The 14,003-nt window shown below is 42.7% G+C and overlaps 1 protein-coding gene across 1 annotated transcript in view; it reads left to right on the top strand.

The window, feature by feature from the left end:
* Positions 1–14,003, top strand: part of uvrag (UV radiation resistance associated gene) — a 320,344-nt gene that overhangs the window by 239,489 nt on the left and 66,852 nt on the right. The window contains exon 13 of the mRNA XM_080197696.1: positions 11,973–12,051. Coding sequence (XP_080053822.1) covers positions 11,973–12,051 — 79 coding nt within the window. The remainder of the gene's footprint in view (positions 1–11,972; positions 12,052–14,003) is intronic.

The raw sequence follows: 14,003 nt of genomic DNA, 5'->3' as shown, positions 1-14,003 counted from the left end.
ACATGGAATGCTCTTTTGAGCATGAGCCTTAAAGCATGTTGTTCAGAGAGGAAGGAACTTTGGTTCACACAGCCGATGTCAAGGTTGGGAAGCTTTGGTTATGAGGAACGACTTGAGATTTTGGGAACAATTTTCACTAAAGCAGAGCCAGCCAAGAGGTATTTATAAAATGAAGTGTTCCAGTGGAGCAGACAGGACTTATTTTTGCTGTGCAGTCGGTGATTGGAGATGATCAGTTTGAAATCCTCACAGAATGAGAAGAGGATTTAGGTGCAGTTTCTAGAAGATTGTTGGAGCATGAAATATTTTCCAAGATGGTGCCAAAGCGAGCTGACTCCTGGCAAGCTATGCCCAGCATACCTTCTAATGCTATCTTTTACTCTTGTTCTATCCTTCTAAAACTTCATTCTAACTCTCTTAAACTCTGTCTTTCTCTACATCCTAGCTATGATTGTAACACTACGTTCCACACCCTCTCCTTTTCCTTCCCTGTGAACGGTATGCTTTGTATAGCGCGCAAGAAACAATACTTTCCACTGTATGCTAGTATGTGTGACAATAATAAGTCAAACTTTTAAAAATGCTTTGTCACCAAGATCAGTTGAGGCAGAGACTATTGCATTGTTGAAAGGGAGAATTAAATAACTATTAGAAATAGGAAACTGGAAAGCAGTTGGGAAGTTGCAGAAAAATGTAATTAGAATTTGGTTCTAAGAACTCGTACACAGATGCTAGGTGAATAGTCCCTGGCGTGATCATCTTTGGTTTCCTTTCTCTGTTTCTTGTGATTTGTTCCCATTTTATATTAATTTGTAGTGAATGCTCTCAAACCAGTCAGGTAATTTTGCATGTGAAGTGAAACACATTAATACACTGCTGAATGGAATTCACTGCATTATGCAGCACAATCGAAAACCTCTCTGCAAGGAATTAATGTAATTCTGCTATGCCACCCAAAGAAAATGTTCCCATTTTATTCCCATCACTTCATTGCATTTGACTAAGACCAATCGCTGACATAAATTCCCAGCATAATCAAGTTTATTTCCACCAGCTGGATCCTTTGACCTAGCACCCCATAAAGGTTGTGTATGAATTTGAGTGGTGCTGACTGTACTCCTCCTGTCCACATTGTTGACCTGGGATGTTTTACTGTATTGAAGGTGCAATACAAGGATAACTTGGTGCAGACAGTGGGTGCCTGAAATGCACAAAGTTCCATTCCTTGTCTTAATAAGCCACATTGCATGGTACCTGAGTACAGTAAACCACATTGTGTGGTGCTTGAGTACAGTAAACTGCCACCTTGTGTGGTGCTGGAATTCAGTAAACCGCCACATTGTGTTCTGTTCGAGTACAGTAAACCAGCACATTGTGTGCTGCTAGAATTCAGTAAAACATCACATTGTGTGCTATTCAAGTACAGTATTGTGTGCTGTTCAAGTATAGTAAACCAGAACATTGTGTAGTGCTGGAGTAAAGTAAACCGCCACACTGTGTGGTGCTGGAATACAGTAAACCGCTGCATTGTGTACTACTCGAGTACAGTAAACTGCCACATTCTGTAGTGATGGAATTCAATAAACTGCCACATTGTGTGGGTGCTCGAATACAGTAAACAGCCAGATTGTGTGGGACTGGAGTACTGTAAACTGCCAGATTGCATTGCACATACTGTTGCTAATTTAGACTTCTGGTGCATTCTGTTGAAAAGTTGTGAAAGATTGGGTTGAAATGGAAGAATCCAAAAACAAAAAACTCCTCCAGACATTTTTGTTCTCATCAATGATTGGCTCACCTGTGTCTCCAGATCCTTTCCCATTTTTTAAACTCATGTTTTCCTGCATTCCTCAATTTAAGACATGTATTGTTACAGCAAACCTCCCTTTACAGTTTGAAACTAACTGACTGGTTACAGTGTATGCTACCAATTAAACATGCCAGGTGATGAATTAGCCAGGTTCAGCCCAAGGGCAGACTTTGTACACAATGGCCCTTTAGCATTGAGGCCATCCTAAGCAAACATTCAATCTCCTGAAAGGGCAAATCTCAAGTAGCTCGACATGGGAAAGTTTATTTTATTTTGGTGTGGAATGAAAAAGCAAAATTATTAATGAATTCTTTTTGTTATAGGAGCTGACACTAAATTAATTTTTTGGGAGGTAGGGGTAGATGGTATTCATCAAAAATGCATCTCTAGACTGCTGATTCCTAGGGGGGATTGATGTAGGAATAAACCAACCAAGTTGTAGCACTACACATGCAATTCCCTCAGGTTGAGTCAAAGTCAGTCAGCAAAAGATGCTTCTCACCTAACTGGGGTCTCATTCTTTCTGCACATGCTCCTCCCCATGCTATTGCAATAAGATGAAAGTTGGTAGTAGTGTGCTTAAGGCTGCACACTCAATAGTTTTGAGTGCTACGTTATCCAGCCCCAAGCAAATTTTTTTTTTGCTGACTTTCTTTGCACTTTTTGTTCCACCAACTTCCAATAGGAGTTTATTCCAAGTCTTATTAAGTCTTGTCAGCCCATTCTAAACGGAAAAAACTTTTTGGTATCTGTTGGCCGAGTTGTTTGTCAAGTTACTGGGCTTGTCAGTGCCACCATTCATTTTCATGACCATGCATTCAGCTGTCCAGGCCCTAAGCTCTGGAATCCTCTCCCAGAGCATCTCTGCATCTCCACTGCTCTGTCCTCTTGCTAAGAAGTCACTTCTAGTAATCAGTCTTGGGTCAATGTCAAGAGGAGGGGAAAGAAGCATGTGGGAGGAGAATCCCCTGGGGCTGTTCCCCTCCAAAATAGGTTTTTGGTCCTGGAGGCTACAGTTGAGGAAGCATCAACTGGGGATAGCCAGAGGGAGCAGGACTCTGGGGGTGAGCCTATTGTAAAAGCTCAGGTGTCTAGGGGATGCAAGAGATTGGGCCTCGTGATTGGGGACTCTACAGTTAAAGGGACGGATAGGAGAGTTGGTAGTAAGGGTAGGGATTCAGGGCTGGTGTGTTGCCTACCAGGGGCTGGGGTCCGGGATGTGTCAGAGAGGATATTCAAGACTCTTAGGGGAGAGGGTGATCAACCCCAAGTTATAATTCATGTGGGGACACATGACATAGGGAGGCTAAGGGAAGGGGATATTAAGCAGAGTTTCATGGAGTTGGGATGGAAACTAAAGGCCAAGTCAAACAGAGTGGTTATCTCTGGACTCTTGCCTGTGCCACGGGATAGTTTAGAGAGGAATAGGGAGAGGGAAAGTTTGAACTTGTGGCTGAGGGGATGGTGCAGGAGGGAGGGGTTTAATTACTTGAGCAATTGGGGCTCATTCTGGGGAAGATGGGATCTCTATAAGAGTGATGGTATACATCTGAACCAGAGGGGAACAAATATCCTGGGGGGTAAATTTGTGAAGGCTATGCGGAGTGGTTTAAACTGATTCAGAGGGGGGGTGGGATCCTGGGTAGAGGGGGTGAAAGTGAGGGGGGCATAGAAGAGGATGGCATTGCACGGCATTGTGAGGGTGGGGCGGAGCGAGGTTTGAAATGTATATACTTTAACGCAAGGAGTATTCGCAATAAGGTGGATGAACTTGCAGCGTGGACCAGTACCTGGGACTTTGATGTTGTGGCCATTTCAGAGACGTGGATAGAGCAGGGTCAGGAATGGATGTTGCAGGTGCCAGGGTACAAGTGCTTTAGTCGGAGTAGAGAAGGAGGTAGAAGGGGGGGTGGAGTAGCATTATTGGTCAAGGACTATATCATAGTGTCAGAGAGGAAGTTTAATGAGGATTTGTCTGTTGAGGTAGTATGGGCAGAAATTAGAAATAGGAGAGGAGAGGTCACCCTGTTGGGAGTCTTTTATAGACCTCCAAAAAGTTCTAGAGAGGTTGAGGAAAGGATTGCAGAGACGATCCTGGTTAGGAGTGAAAGTAATAGGGTAATTGTTATGGGGGATTTTAACTTTACTAACATTGATTGGAATAGCTATAGCTCTAGCTCGTTAGAGGGGTCAGTTTTTGTTCAAAGTGTGCAGGAAGGTTTTTTAACTCAATATGTAGATAGGCCAACTAGAGGTGAGGCTATATTGGACTTGGTGCTGGGAAATGAGCCAGACCAGGTGCTAGACTTGGAAGTTGGTGTGCTTTTTGGTGATAGTGACCACAATTCGGTTACGTTCACCTTAGTGATGGAAAGGGATAGGCATGAACCTCGGGTCAGTAGTTTTAGCTGGGGGAAGGGTAACTATGAGGCCATTAGGAGAGAATTAGGAAGCATTGGTTGGACTAGGAGATTACAGGGACTAGGAACGTCTGAAATGTGGAGTTTGTTCAAGGAGCAGCTACTGTGGGTCTGTGATAGGTATGTCCCTGTCAGGCAAGGAGGAATTGGTAGGGCTAGGGAACCGTGGTGCACGAAAAAAGTTGATTTGTTGGTTAGGAAGAAGAAGGAGGCTTATGTTCGGATGAGGCTTGAGGGCTCGGGTAGTGCAGTAGAAAGCTTTAGATTGGCTAGGAGGGAGTTGAAGAGGGAGTTAAGAAGGGCTAGAAGAGGGCATGAGATGACTTTGGCTGATAGGATTAAGGAGAATCCTAAGGCGTTCTATAGGTATGTCAAGAATAGAAGGTTGGTCAGGGCAAGATTAGGGCCAGTTACAGACAGTAGGGGGAAGTTGTGTGTGGAACCGGAAGAGATTGGAGAGGCATTGAACCATTATTTCTCTTCGGTGTTCACACAGGACGATATGAATGTAGCTGAGGAGGTCACTGGGATGAAGGGGTGTAAAATAGAAAGTATTGTAGTTGATACAGAGGATGTGTTGGATATTCTAGAAGGGTTGAAAATAGATAAGTCCCCTGGTCCTGACGGGATTTACCCTAGGATTCTATGGGAGGCAAGAGAGGTGATTGCAGAGCCACTGGCTCTGATCTTCAGGTCGTCGTTGGTCTCTGGTATAGTACCGGATGATTGGAGGACAGCGAATGTTGTCCCATTGTTTAAGAAGGGGAGCAGAGACTTCCCTGGGAATTATAGACCAGTGAGTCTTACTTCTGTAGTGGGCAAGGTTTTAGAAAGAATTATTAGGGATAGGATTTATAGTTATTTGGAGAGTAATGAATTGATTAGAGATAGTCAGCATGGTTTTGTAGCGGGAAGGTCGTGCCTTACTAACCTTATTGAGTTCTTTGAGAAGGTGACCAAAGAGGTGGATAGGGGTAAGGCAGTAGATGTGGTATATATGGATTTTAGTAAGGCGTTTGATAAGGTTCACCATGGTATGCTTCTGCAGAAAATGCAGATGTATGGGATTGGTGGTAATTTAGGTACTTGGATCAGGAACTGGTTAGCAGATAGGAGACAGAGGGTGGTGGTTGATGGTAATTATTCATGGAGTTCGGTTACGAGTGGTGTGCCTCAGGGATCTGTTTTGGGGCCACTGCTGTTCGTAATCTTTATTAATGATCTGGATGAGGGTATAGTTGGGTGGATTAGTAAGTTTGCTGATGACACCAAAGTCGGAGGTGTGGTAGATTGTGAGGAAGGGTGTCGAAGTTTGCAGGGTGACTTGGACAGGTTGCAGAGCTGGGCCGCGAGGTGGCGGATGGAGTTTAATGCGGAGAAGTGTGAGGTAATCCATTTCGGTAGGAATAACAGATGTGTTGAGTATAGGGCTAACGGGAGGACTTTGAATAGAGTGGAGGAGCAGAGGGATCTAGGTGTATGTGTACATAGATCCCTGAAAGTTGGGAATCAAGTAGATAAGGTTGTTAAGAAGGCATACGGTGTCTTGGCGTTTATTGGTAGGGGGATTGAATTTAGGAGTCGCAGCGTCATGTTGCAACTGTACACAACTCTGGTGCGGCCGCACTTGGAGTACTGTGTGCAGTTCTGGTCCCCACATTACAGGAAGGATGTGGAGGCTTTGGAGAGGGTGCAGAGGAGGTTTACCAGGATGTTGCCTGGTATGCAGGGGAGGTCCTATGAGGAGAGACTGAGGGATTTGGGGTTGTTTTCACTGGAAAGAAGGCGGCTAAGAGGGGATCTTATAGAAACATATAAGATGATTAGAGGTTTAGATAGGGTGGATGGTGATAGCCTGTTTCCTCGGATGGAGAAATCTAGCACGAGGGGGCATGGCTTTAAATTAAGGGGGGGTAGTTATAGGACGGATGTCAGGGGCAGGTTCTTTACCCAGAGGGTGGTGAGGGACTGGAATGCCCTGCCTGCTGCAGTTGTAAATGCGCCTAGTTTGGGGGCGTTTAAGAGATCTGTGGATAGGTTTATGGACGAAAAAGGAGTGGTTTAGATTAGTGGGTCAATGTTTTTTTTTAAAAATAAGACTGGTCGGCGCAACATTGTGGGCCGAAGGGCCTGTTCCGCGCTGTAATGTTCTATGTTCTATGTTCTATGTTCTAAGTCTCACAACACCAGGTTAAAGTCCAACCAATTTATTTGCTAGTAAACCCACAAGCTTTCAGGGTTTACCCCTTCGTCAGGTGACCTTGTGTTGTGAGACTTCTTGCTGTGTTTACCCCAGTCCAATGCTGGCATCTCCACATCCTGTCCTCTTGGGCTGGTGGGCTGATGCATGGCAAATGGAGTTTAAATAAATGCAAGGTGATATGTTTTGGCCCATTGAAACAGGGAGCAGAACTTCCTCAGTTGATGGTAGGGCGTTGGGGAGAGTTGCAGAAAAAGAGATGAAGTGGACAGAGTGATCAAGAAGGCATTCGGCATGCTTGGTTTCATTGGTCAGAACATGGAATAGAGGAGTTGGGATGTCTTGTTGAAGTTGTACAAGACATTAGTAAGGACACACCTGAAATATTGTATGCAGTTCTGATCATTCCCTATTACAGAAAGGATATTATTAAACTAGAAAGAGTGCAGAAAAGATGCACTCTTGATGGCTTGAGTTATAAGGAGAGGCTGGATTGACTGAGACTTGTTTTCCTGCGACGTAGAACCCATAGGTGTGATCATGTAGAGGTCTATAAAATAAAGAGGGGCGTAGATCAGCTGGATAGTCAACATCTTTTCCCAAAGATAGGGACTCTAAAACTAGAGGGCATAGGTTTAAGGTGAGAGAAGAGAAATGCAGAAGAGGAGCAATTTATTCACATAGAGGATAGTGAGTGTCTGGAACGAGCTGCCAGAGGTCGTAGTAGAAGCAAGTGCAATTTTGTCTTTTAAAATGCATTTAGACAGTTAAATGGGTAAGATGGGTATACAAGGATATGGGCCAAATGTGGGCAATTGGGATAAGTTAGAGGATTTTAGAAAGAAGGGCAGCATGGACAAATTGAGTCAAAGGGTCTGTTTCCATGCTGTGAACCTCTGTGACTCTGACTTCCTTTTAAGATGTTCCTAAAAAAGCCTAATTCTTTGATCCAAGTTTTGGTTTCTTTGTTGATTTCTCCACAGTGGCTTGGTGTGAAAATTGTTTTTATTAACCTTGGTTATGTAAATACAAGTTTATTCGGCACAATTGCTTCCCAAGCATGTTGAACATTTTGAAGCAATTCTTCAATGGGGCAATACACTTGAGATTTTGGAGGCTCAGCTACCTGTTGTGTAAAATGATTTCCCCAAATGATCTTAAAACTCAAGGCTGCATAACCCAGGAAATATCTCATCTGTCCTGTCGAGTAGTACTTCATTTGCCCATTACTATTTGTAGGAGGACGTTGGAAGTAACTGAACAGTTAGAAGCATAAGGTGCAGTTAAAGATTTTCTAAAATATCAGTCTATTTTCCATTGCTTTGGCAACTAGTTAGAATTCAGGAGGAGGAATAATTAAAGGGCAGTGATAAAAATTTTAGAATCAATAGTTACATTGATTAACTGACATTTGTTACTATTTAGGGAATGATGATGTGTGAAAACGCATCTTCAACATAAAATGAGGCATGATCAGTCACTGGCATTTTAAAACCATTTAAAGTCACGAATGGATAGGTAGGAGGATGAAAATATTTGGCATGTTATCAATGAGGATCACTCACTCTAATAAATGTTGTTCCATTTTCCCAAGCAAACTTGCTTCTGTTCCTTCATTTCACCAGCTCTCCAAAGGCTCAAGCAATGCAGTGGCTGCCTCACTGGTGTCTTAAATTTCCACCCCGCCATCTGCATTTGCAGTTTCCCACTCTCCCATTGTGCTTACAGCCTCGATTGGCTTTTGCCCTTTTCAGAAGTGGGACAAAAGGTGATTCTGAACTTGATCCTTGGTGTGCCGCCGGCATGTATTTAGACGTGGATCAAAATTCATGATCAAAATTCTAGAGTTTTTCTGGACTTGTACTTGAAAGTGAGAGAGAAATTTTGGGACTTTGAGGCTATTTCTAGATGCCTCCCTTAGGAGATTGAGGGGGTTGGGCAGAGCGCGTAGTACAACAGATTGTGAAACAAATAAACTTGACAAGTCAAATGGCCTTGCCTCAGTCCATGGCTTCGCTCATGTTTGTTTTTGTTTAGTTCAAACTTTATCGCAGTCATTCTTCTATTGGCGTTACCCAAGTGTGTGTTTGTGGAGGAGAGTGTTCATTAACCCAAACTTTTTTCCTCCAGCATCTCGGTTATGTCACAACATTTTGCTGAAGAGGCATAACTATGTGATTGCATTCTTTCTCAGTGACCCTTTCAATGGCCCCTTTTTTGTTCGCTCTGGCATGTTTGTTGTAGCAGGAAGCATTAACTGTTGAGAGGAGGGAAAAAAATTGAAGTTCCTTTTGTGAAAATGTAACTGTAATGTAACAACTGCGTGTGTTTCAGATGGCCAGTGAATTTAAACACCTGTCTTCCACCACAAAGTATTAACAAATTCAAATTTGTGTCACACCGAAGACTGCAGAACCACAGCAAAATAAAATAGATAATGTTGTTTTTTAAAGGAGTGTTTTCATGACCAAACTTGCAATACCACCATGTCCATGTTTCTATCATCAGGTGATGAGAATGAAGAGGGGAAATAATCATCTTATCCCCATTCCATGGTTTTCAATTAGAGTTGCTGTCTGATAGAATGGACTGTGGCCCGAGGACACACCACTCTGGTTGATGTGTTTATTATGCAGTGTGGCATATATAGACTATATAAACATTCACAGTGAAACCCTGTTGCTTTGGAATAATTGTGATGTGGAGATGCCCACTGGTGTGGGCATAGTTAGAAGTCTCTCAAGACCAGGTTAAAGTCCAGCAGGTTTATTTGGAATTAAAGAACAAACAAAAAACAACAAAGAACAATACAGCAGAGGAACAGGCCCTTCGGCCCTCCGAGCCTGCACCGATCACATGTTCCTAACTAGACCATCCATTTGTATCCCTGTATTTCCAGTCACTCATGTGACTATGATCCTAGCATGTCTGCCTCAACCACCTTGCTTGGTAGTGCATTCCAGGCCCCCACCACCCTCTGTTTAAAAAAAAAGTCCCTCACCTATGTGTATTGAACCTTGCCTCCCTTACCTTGAACTTGTGACCCTTGTGTTTGTCATTTCTGACCTGGGGAAAAGTTTCCAATTGTTTACCCTATCTATGCCCTTCATAATTTTATGAACTAAGCCACCTGATGAAGGAGCAGTGCTCTGAAAGCTCATGATACCAAATAAACCTGTTGGACTTTAACCTGGTGTTGTGAGACTTGTTACTTTGGAATAATTGTAACACTTGGAAACAGGAGTAGGCCATTCAGTCCATCAGCGTTGCTCTGCCATTCACTTAGGTCATGGTTTATCTGCACTTCAACTCCATTTACCCAAGTTTGCTCCAAATCCAAATTGATCTTGGGACTTGACAGTTGGAATTGTCCCCAGCCTCAAAAATCTTTAGAAAAAAGAGAATTTGAGATTTCAGCTACCTTATGTTTTTATGACTTAATCCAATTGGTGAGGTTTTATTTATTAATCATAAAGGCATGGGGCTCCTTCAGTCATGATATTTATTGATTTTTGACTAAATGATTGAATGGTATTAAGTCACAATTCTATCTCCGTGTAATTAACTTGTTGCTTCGCTCAGTGGAAAACTTCGTATCCTGTAGCACTGATTTGTTGCTGAGGTCAGGTTAGGATTAGGGTTGGCAGCCCCTTTACTCCTGTGAGTGTAGATAGTGAATAGCAACAGTTTAATTAATGACAGAAGGCACCATTGCTGAATTATGGCAACGCACATATTTTCCTTTGGATGGCAGGCAGGGTAAACAATCGCCCGAAATTCAGTTATGCGACTTCCAACTTTGATAATGCCTTTTGATTCATCCTTGTAATCATAGAATTCCTACAGTGCAGAAAGAGGCCATTCAACTCAGAGTCTGCACCAAACACAATCCCACCCAGACCTTTTTCCCGTAACCCCTCATATTTACCCTGCTAATCCCCCTCACACTAGGGTTAATTTAGCATTGGCCAACAATCTCTAACCCGTACATCTTTGGAGTACGGGAGGAAACCAGAGCACCCGGGTAAGGTCAGGAAATGCATGGGAACACCACCATCTGGACTTGGAACTACATCACCAATTTTTCGCTGTCACGTGTCAAAATGCTGTAATTCATCACTAACACATGGACTGCAACAATTTAAAGTGGCAGCTCACCACCACCTTTACAAATGTAAGTAAGAATGGGCAATAAAGACTGGCCTTAACAATAATGCTAACATTGGCAGCATGGTGGCACAGCACTGCTGCCTCACGGCGTCCAAGGACCCAGGTTCAATTCCGGCCTTGGGTCACTGTCTGTGTGGAGTTTGCATATTCTCCATGTGTCTTTGTGGGTTTCCTCCAGGTGCTCTGGTTTCCTCCCGCAATCCAAAGATGTGTGGGTTAGGTTGATTGGAAATGCGAATTTGCTCCTTATTGTTCCAAGATGTATCGGTTAAGTGGATTAGCGGGGTAAATATGTGGGGTTACGGGGAAAGGTGCTGCGTGGGATTGTTGTCGGTGCAGGCTTAATGGGCTGAATGGTCTCCTTCTGCAGTGTAGGGATTCTATAATTCTATGACCTAATATGTTCTTATGTGGCTTAAGGTCATACTTTGCTTCATAAAGCTGTGAAGCACCTACCCTAAAAGTGCTAGTAAAAGTTATTATCAAGTTGTTAATATTGTGGGGTGCCAATCAAGCAAGCTGCTTTATTCTGGAGCGTGTTGAGTTTCCTAAACTCCACATAGACAGTGATCCAAAGTGGGAATCGAACCCAGGTCTCTGGCACTGAGACAGCAATGCTAACCACTGTGCCACCACGCTGCCTGCAGGGCTGGGATATTGGCTTCCAACAACCACAACCAACTTCCTTTGAGCTGAAAAGATTCCAACCAGTGGAAAGTTTTCCCACAATTCTCATTGACTTCAATTTTCCTATTTCCTTGATGCTACCATTGGTCAAATGCTACCTTGATGTCAAGCAATTACTCTCTCCTTGTTTTTGAAATTCTGCTCTTCTGTCCATGTTTGGATCAAGGCTATAATGACGACTGGAGTCGAGTGGTTCTGGTGGAACTTAAACTGAGTGTTGATGAGCAGTTTATTGTGCAAGTGCTGCTTGATACCACCAGCAATGGAATCTCCCATCACTTTACTGAAGATTTAGTAGACTGATGGGATGATAATTGGCCAGGTTGGATTTGTCCTGCCTTTTGTGAATATAACACATCTGGGCAATTTTCCACATTATTGGGTGGATGCCTGTGTTGCAGCTGCACTGGGAGAGCTTGGTTAGGAACACAGCAAGCTATGGAGCACAAGTTATTACCAGAATTTTGTCAGGGGCCATGGCTTTTGTTGTATCCAGTATATTAACATTTCTCTCTCAGCTGAATGTGATATCGGAATTCAGGGTAATGTTATGTTCAAAGCTCAATTGTACCTTATGCCACAGATATAGTAATGTGAAACCAAATGAAATGTAAACTTATAATTTACAGTCCTTGTTCCCCCAGACAGCTTTGTTAACTAGGCTCTCCTGTGTTTGTATTCACAGGTTCCCTCTGTATCCAAGAGGAGGAGAAAGGTTTCAGTTTGAATATGGAGTTTATTTACTAAACAAAAATATCGCACAGGTAGGTCTGTGATGGTGTTGAGGCAGGTGTAGGTCGGACTTCAGGATTTGTTGGGTGCCGTGACATTTTTCTCCTCTTCTATCATCTTTAGATAGTATTGTAGAACACAGCACTTTACACATACCGCTGAATAACTGAAAGGTTTTAATGTACCTGATATATGCCATGACCTTAGTGGTAGCTTGAGGTTGTGCATTGTGCCTCAGCTAAGGGGCAGATAACTCCATTACTGAGCTATTTTAAGCATGGCTGTTATCCTACATGAACTGAAGGAACATTGCTCTGTGTTTGTGCATATTGTTTGTATGTAACACCAACCCTTAATTTGCCTTTTATTTGTTTGAAGCTATGTCCCTCTGTCTTACCCTCCTGGTTTAATTTAAAATAATTTTTCTGATTTATCTCCGTCTTGGGAAAACTATCCATTCCGTGGCACTGTTGCCATAAAGAACACGTTACTTGGGGTATCGTGGGTTTGAACAAGTAACTTATATTGTGTTTAACCAAATAGTTCAGCTGAAATGAAATATGCAGAATCAGATAGAACACGGATGCCTAATCTCCCATTCTAATTACCCATCTTAAAAGCCAAGAACCTCATCCTTGTTGTACTCATGATTCTTAATTTGATTTGTTTATTATTGTCACGTGTATTAACATACACCGAAAAGGATTGTTTCTTGCACGCTATATGGACAAAACATACAGTTCATTGAGAAGGAGACGAGAGATTGCAGAATGCAGTCAAAGCTATGGTGTAGAGAAAGATCAACTTAATGCAAGGTGGGTCCGTACAAAAGTCTGACAGCAGCAGGGAAGAAGCTGTTCTTGACTTGGTTGGTACGTGACCTCAGACTTTTGTATCTTTTTCCTGACAGAAAAGGGTGGAAGAGAGAATGTCCGGGGTGCATGGGGTCCTTAATCATGCTGGCTACTTTGCCGAGGCAGCGGAAAGTATAGACAGAGTCAGTGGATGGGAGGCTGGTTTGTGTGATGGATTGAGCTACATTCGTGACCTTTTGTAGTTCCTTGCGGTCTTGTGCAGATTTCCTGCATACAATGCAAGCTGAAATTTGACATATCTGTTCCTGTCCCACTGATGGAAAAACCTTGCTTGGTGTCAGTGTGTTAGCTAGACACACAATTGTATTTTTCCCTGACCCCACTCCTTTTCAGCTTGGTAGAAACAGCAGCAAAAAGGTATTATGTCAAGAGTTGGTCCAGTGCAGCACAGCATATGGGACAGTATGAGGGTAATTACATTAGCATGTTCCAGTTCTAAATTCAGTATGCCATCTGCAAGACTCATTAAATGGAATTATACCTGAAATACATTTAGCAAAATCAACACATAGTGAAAATATGTGTTCTTCCTGTTGATGTGCTCCTGTCAATGCCTTTGATCTAACATTATATGTTAAACTTCAGTTAACGTTGCTAATTTTCAGTCAGCTTTTTCAAAAATACCATGCTATTAAGTGCTACATAGAAAATGTCCCTTGTGATCGAACCTGTGTCTCATTCAAGTTGAAGCGCCCCACTTTAAGGGGACAAAATTGTAGGAATATGTCGTTCAGCCCCTTGAGCTGATCTATTTTTTCTATTATCTATATCTGAACTCCATATACTACCTTGGTCCATACCCTCACCTGACATGAGTCTGAATCCCAGACTTGAAATTTTGAATTGATCCCCCAGCATCGACAGCATTTTGGGGAAGACAAATCTGGAGTTCCACCTCCCTTTGTGTGAAGAATGGCTCCAGACATCATGCCTTAAGTTTCTATGATTTCTATGAAATGGCTTAGGTTGATTTTAGCCTTACACCATTCTGATGTGGGTGGGCTCTGCTGCACATTGCTTACAAACTCTTGTTGTAGAGTTCAAAAATTCAGTGTAGTTGTGTACTTTAAGCACCACTATTCAAAATGAAAAGAATATGCCCAAGTTAT

Source organism: Carcharhinus amblyrhynchos, chromosome 10 (genome assembly GCF_965287045.1).
Source record: "Carcharhinus amblyrhynchos chromosome 10, sCarAmb.v2.hapA, whole genome shotgun sequence".
In the NCBI taxonomy this organism is placed as follows: domain Eukaryota; kingdom Metazoa; phylum Chordata; class Chondrichthyes; order Carcharhiniformes; family Carcharhinidae; genus Carcharhinus; species Carcharhinus amblyrhynchos.
This window is presented reverse-complemented; position numbering and strand designations above follow the sequence as displayed.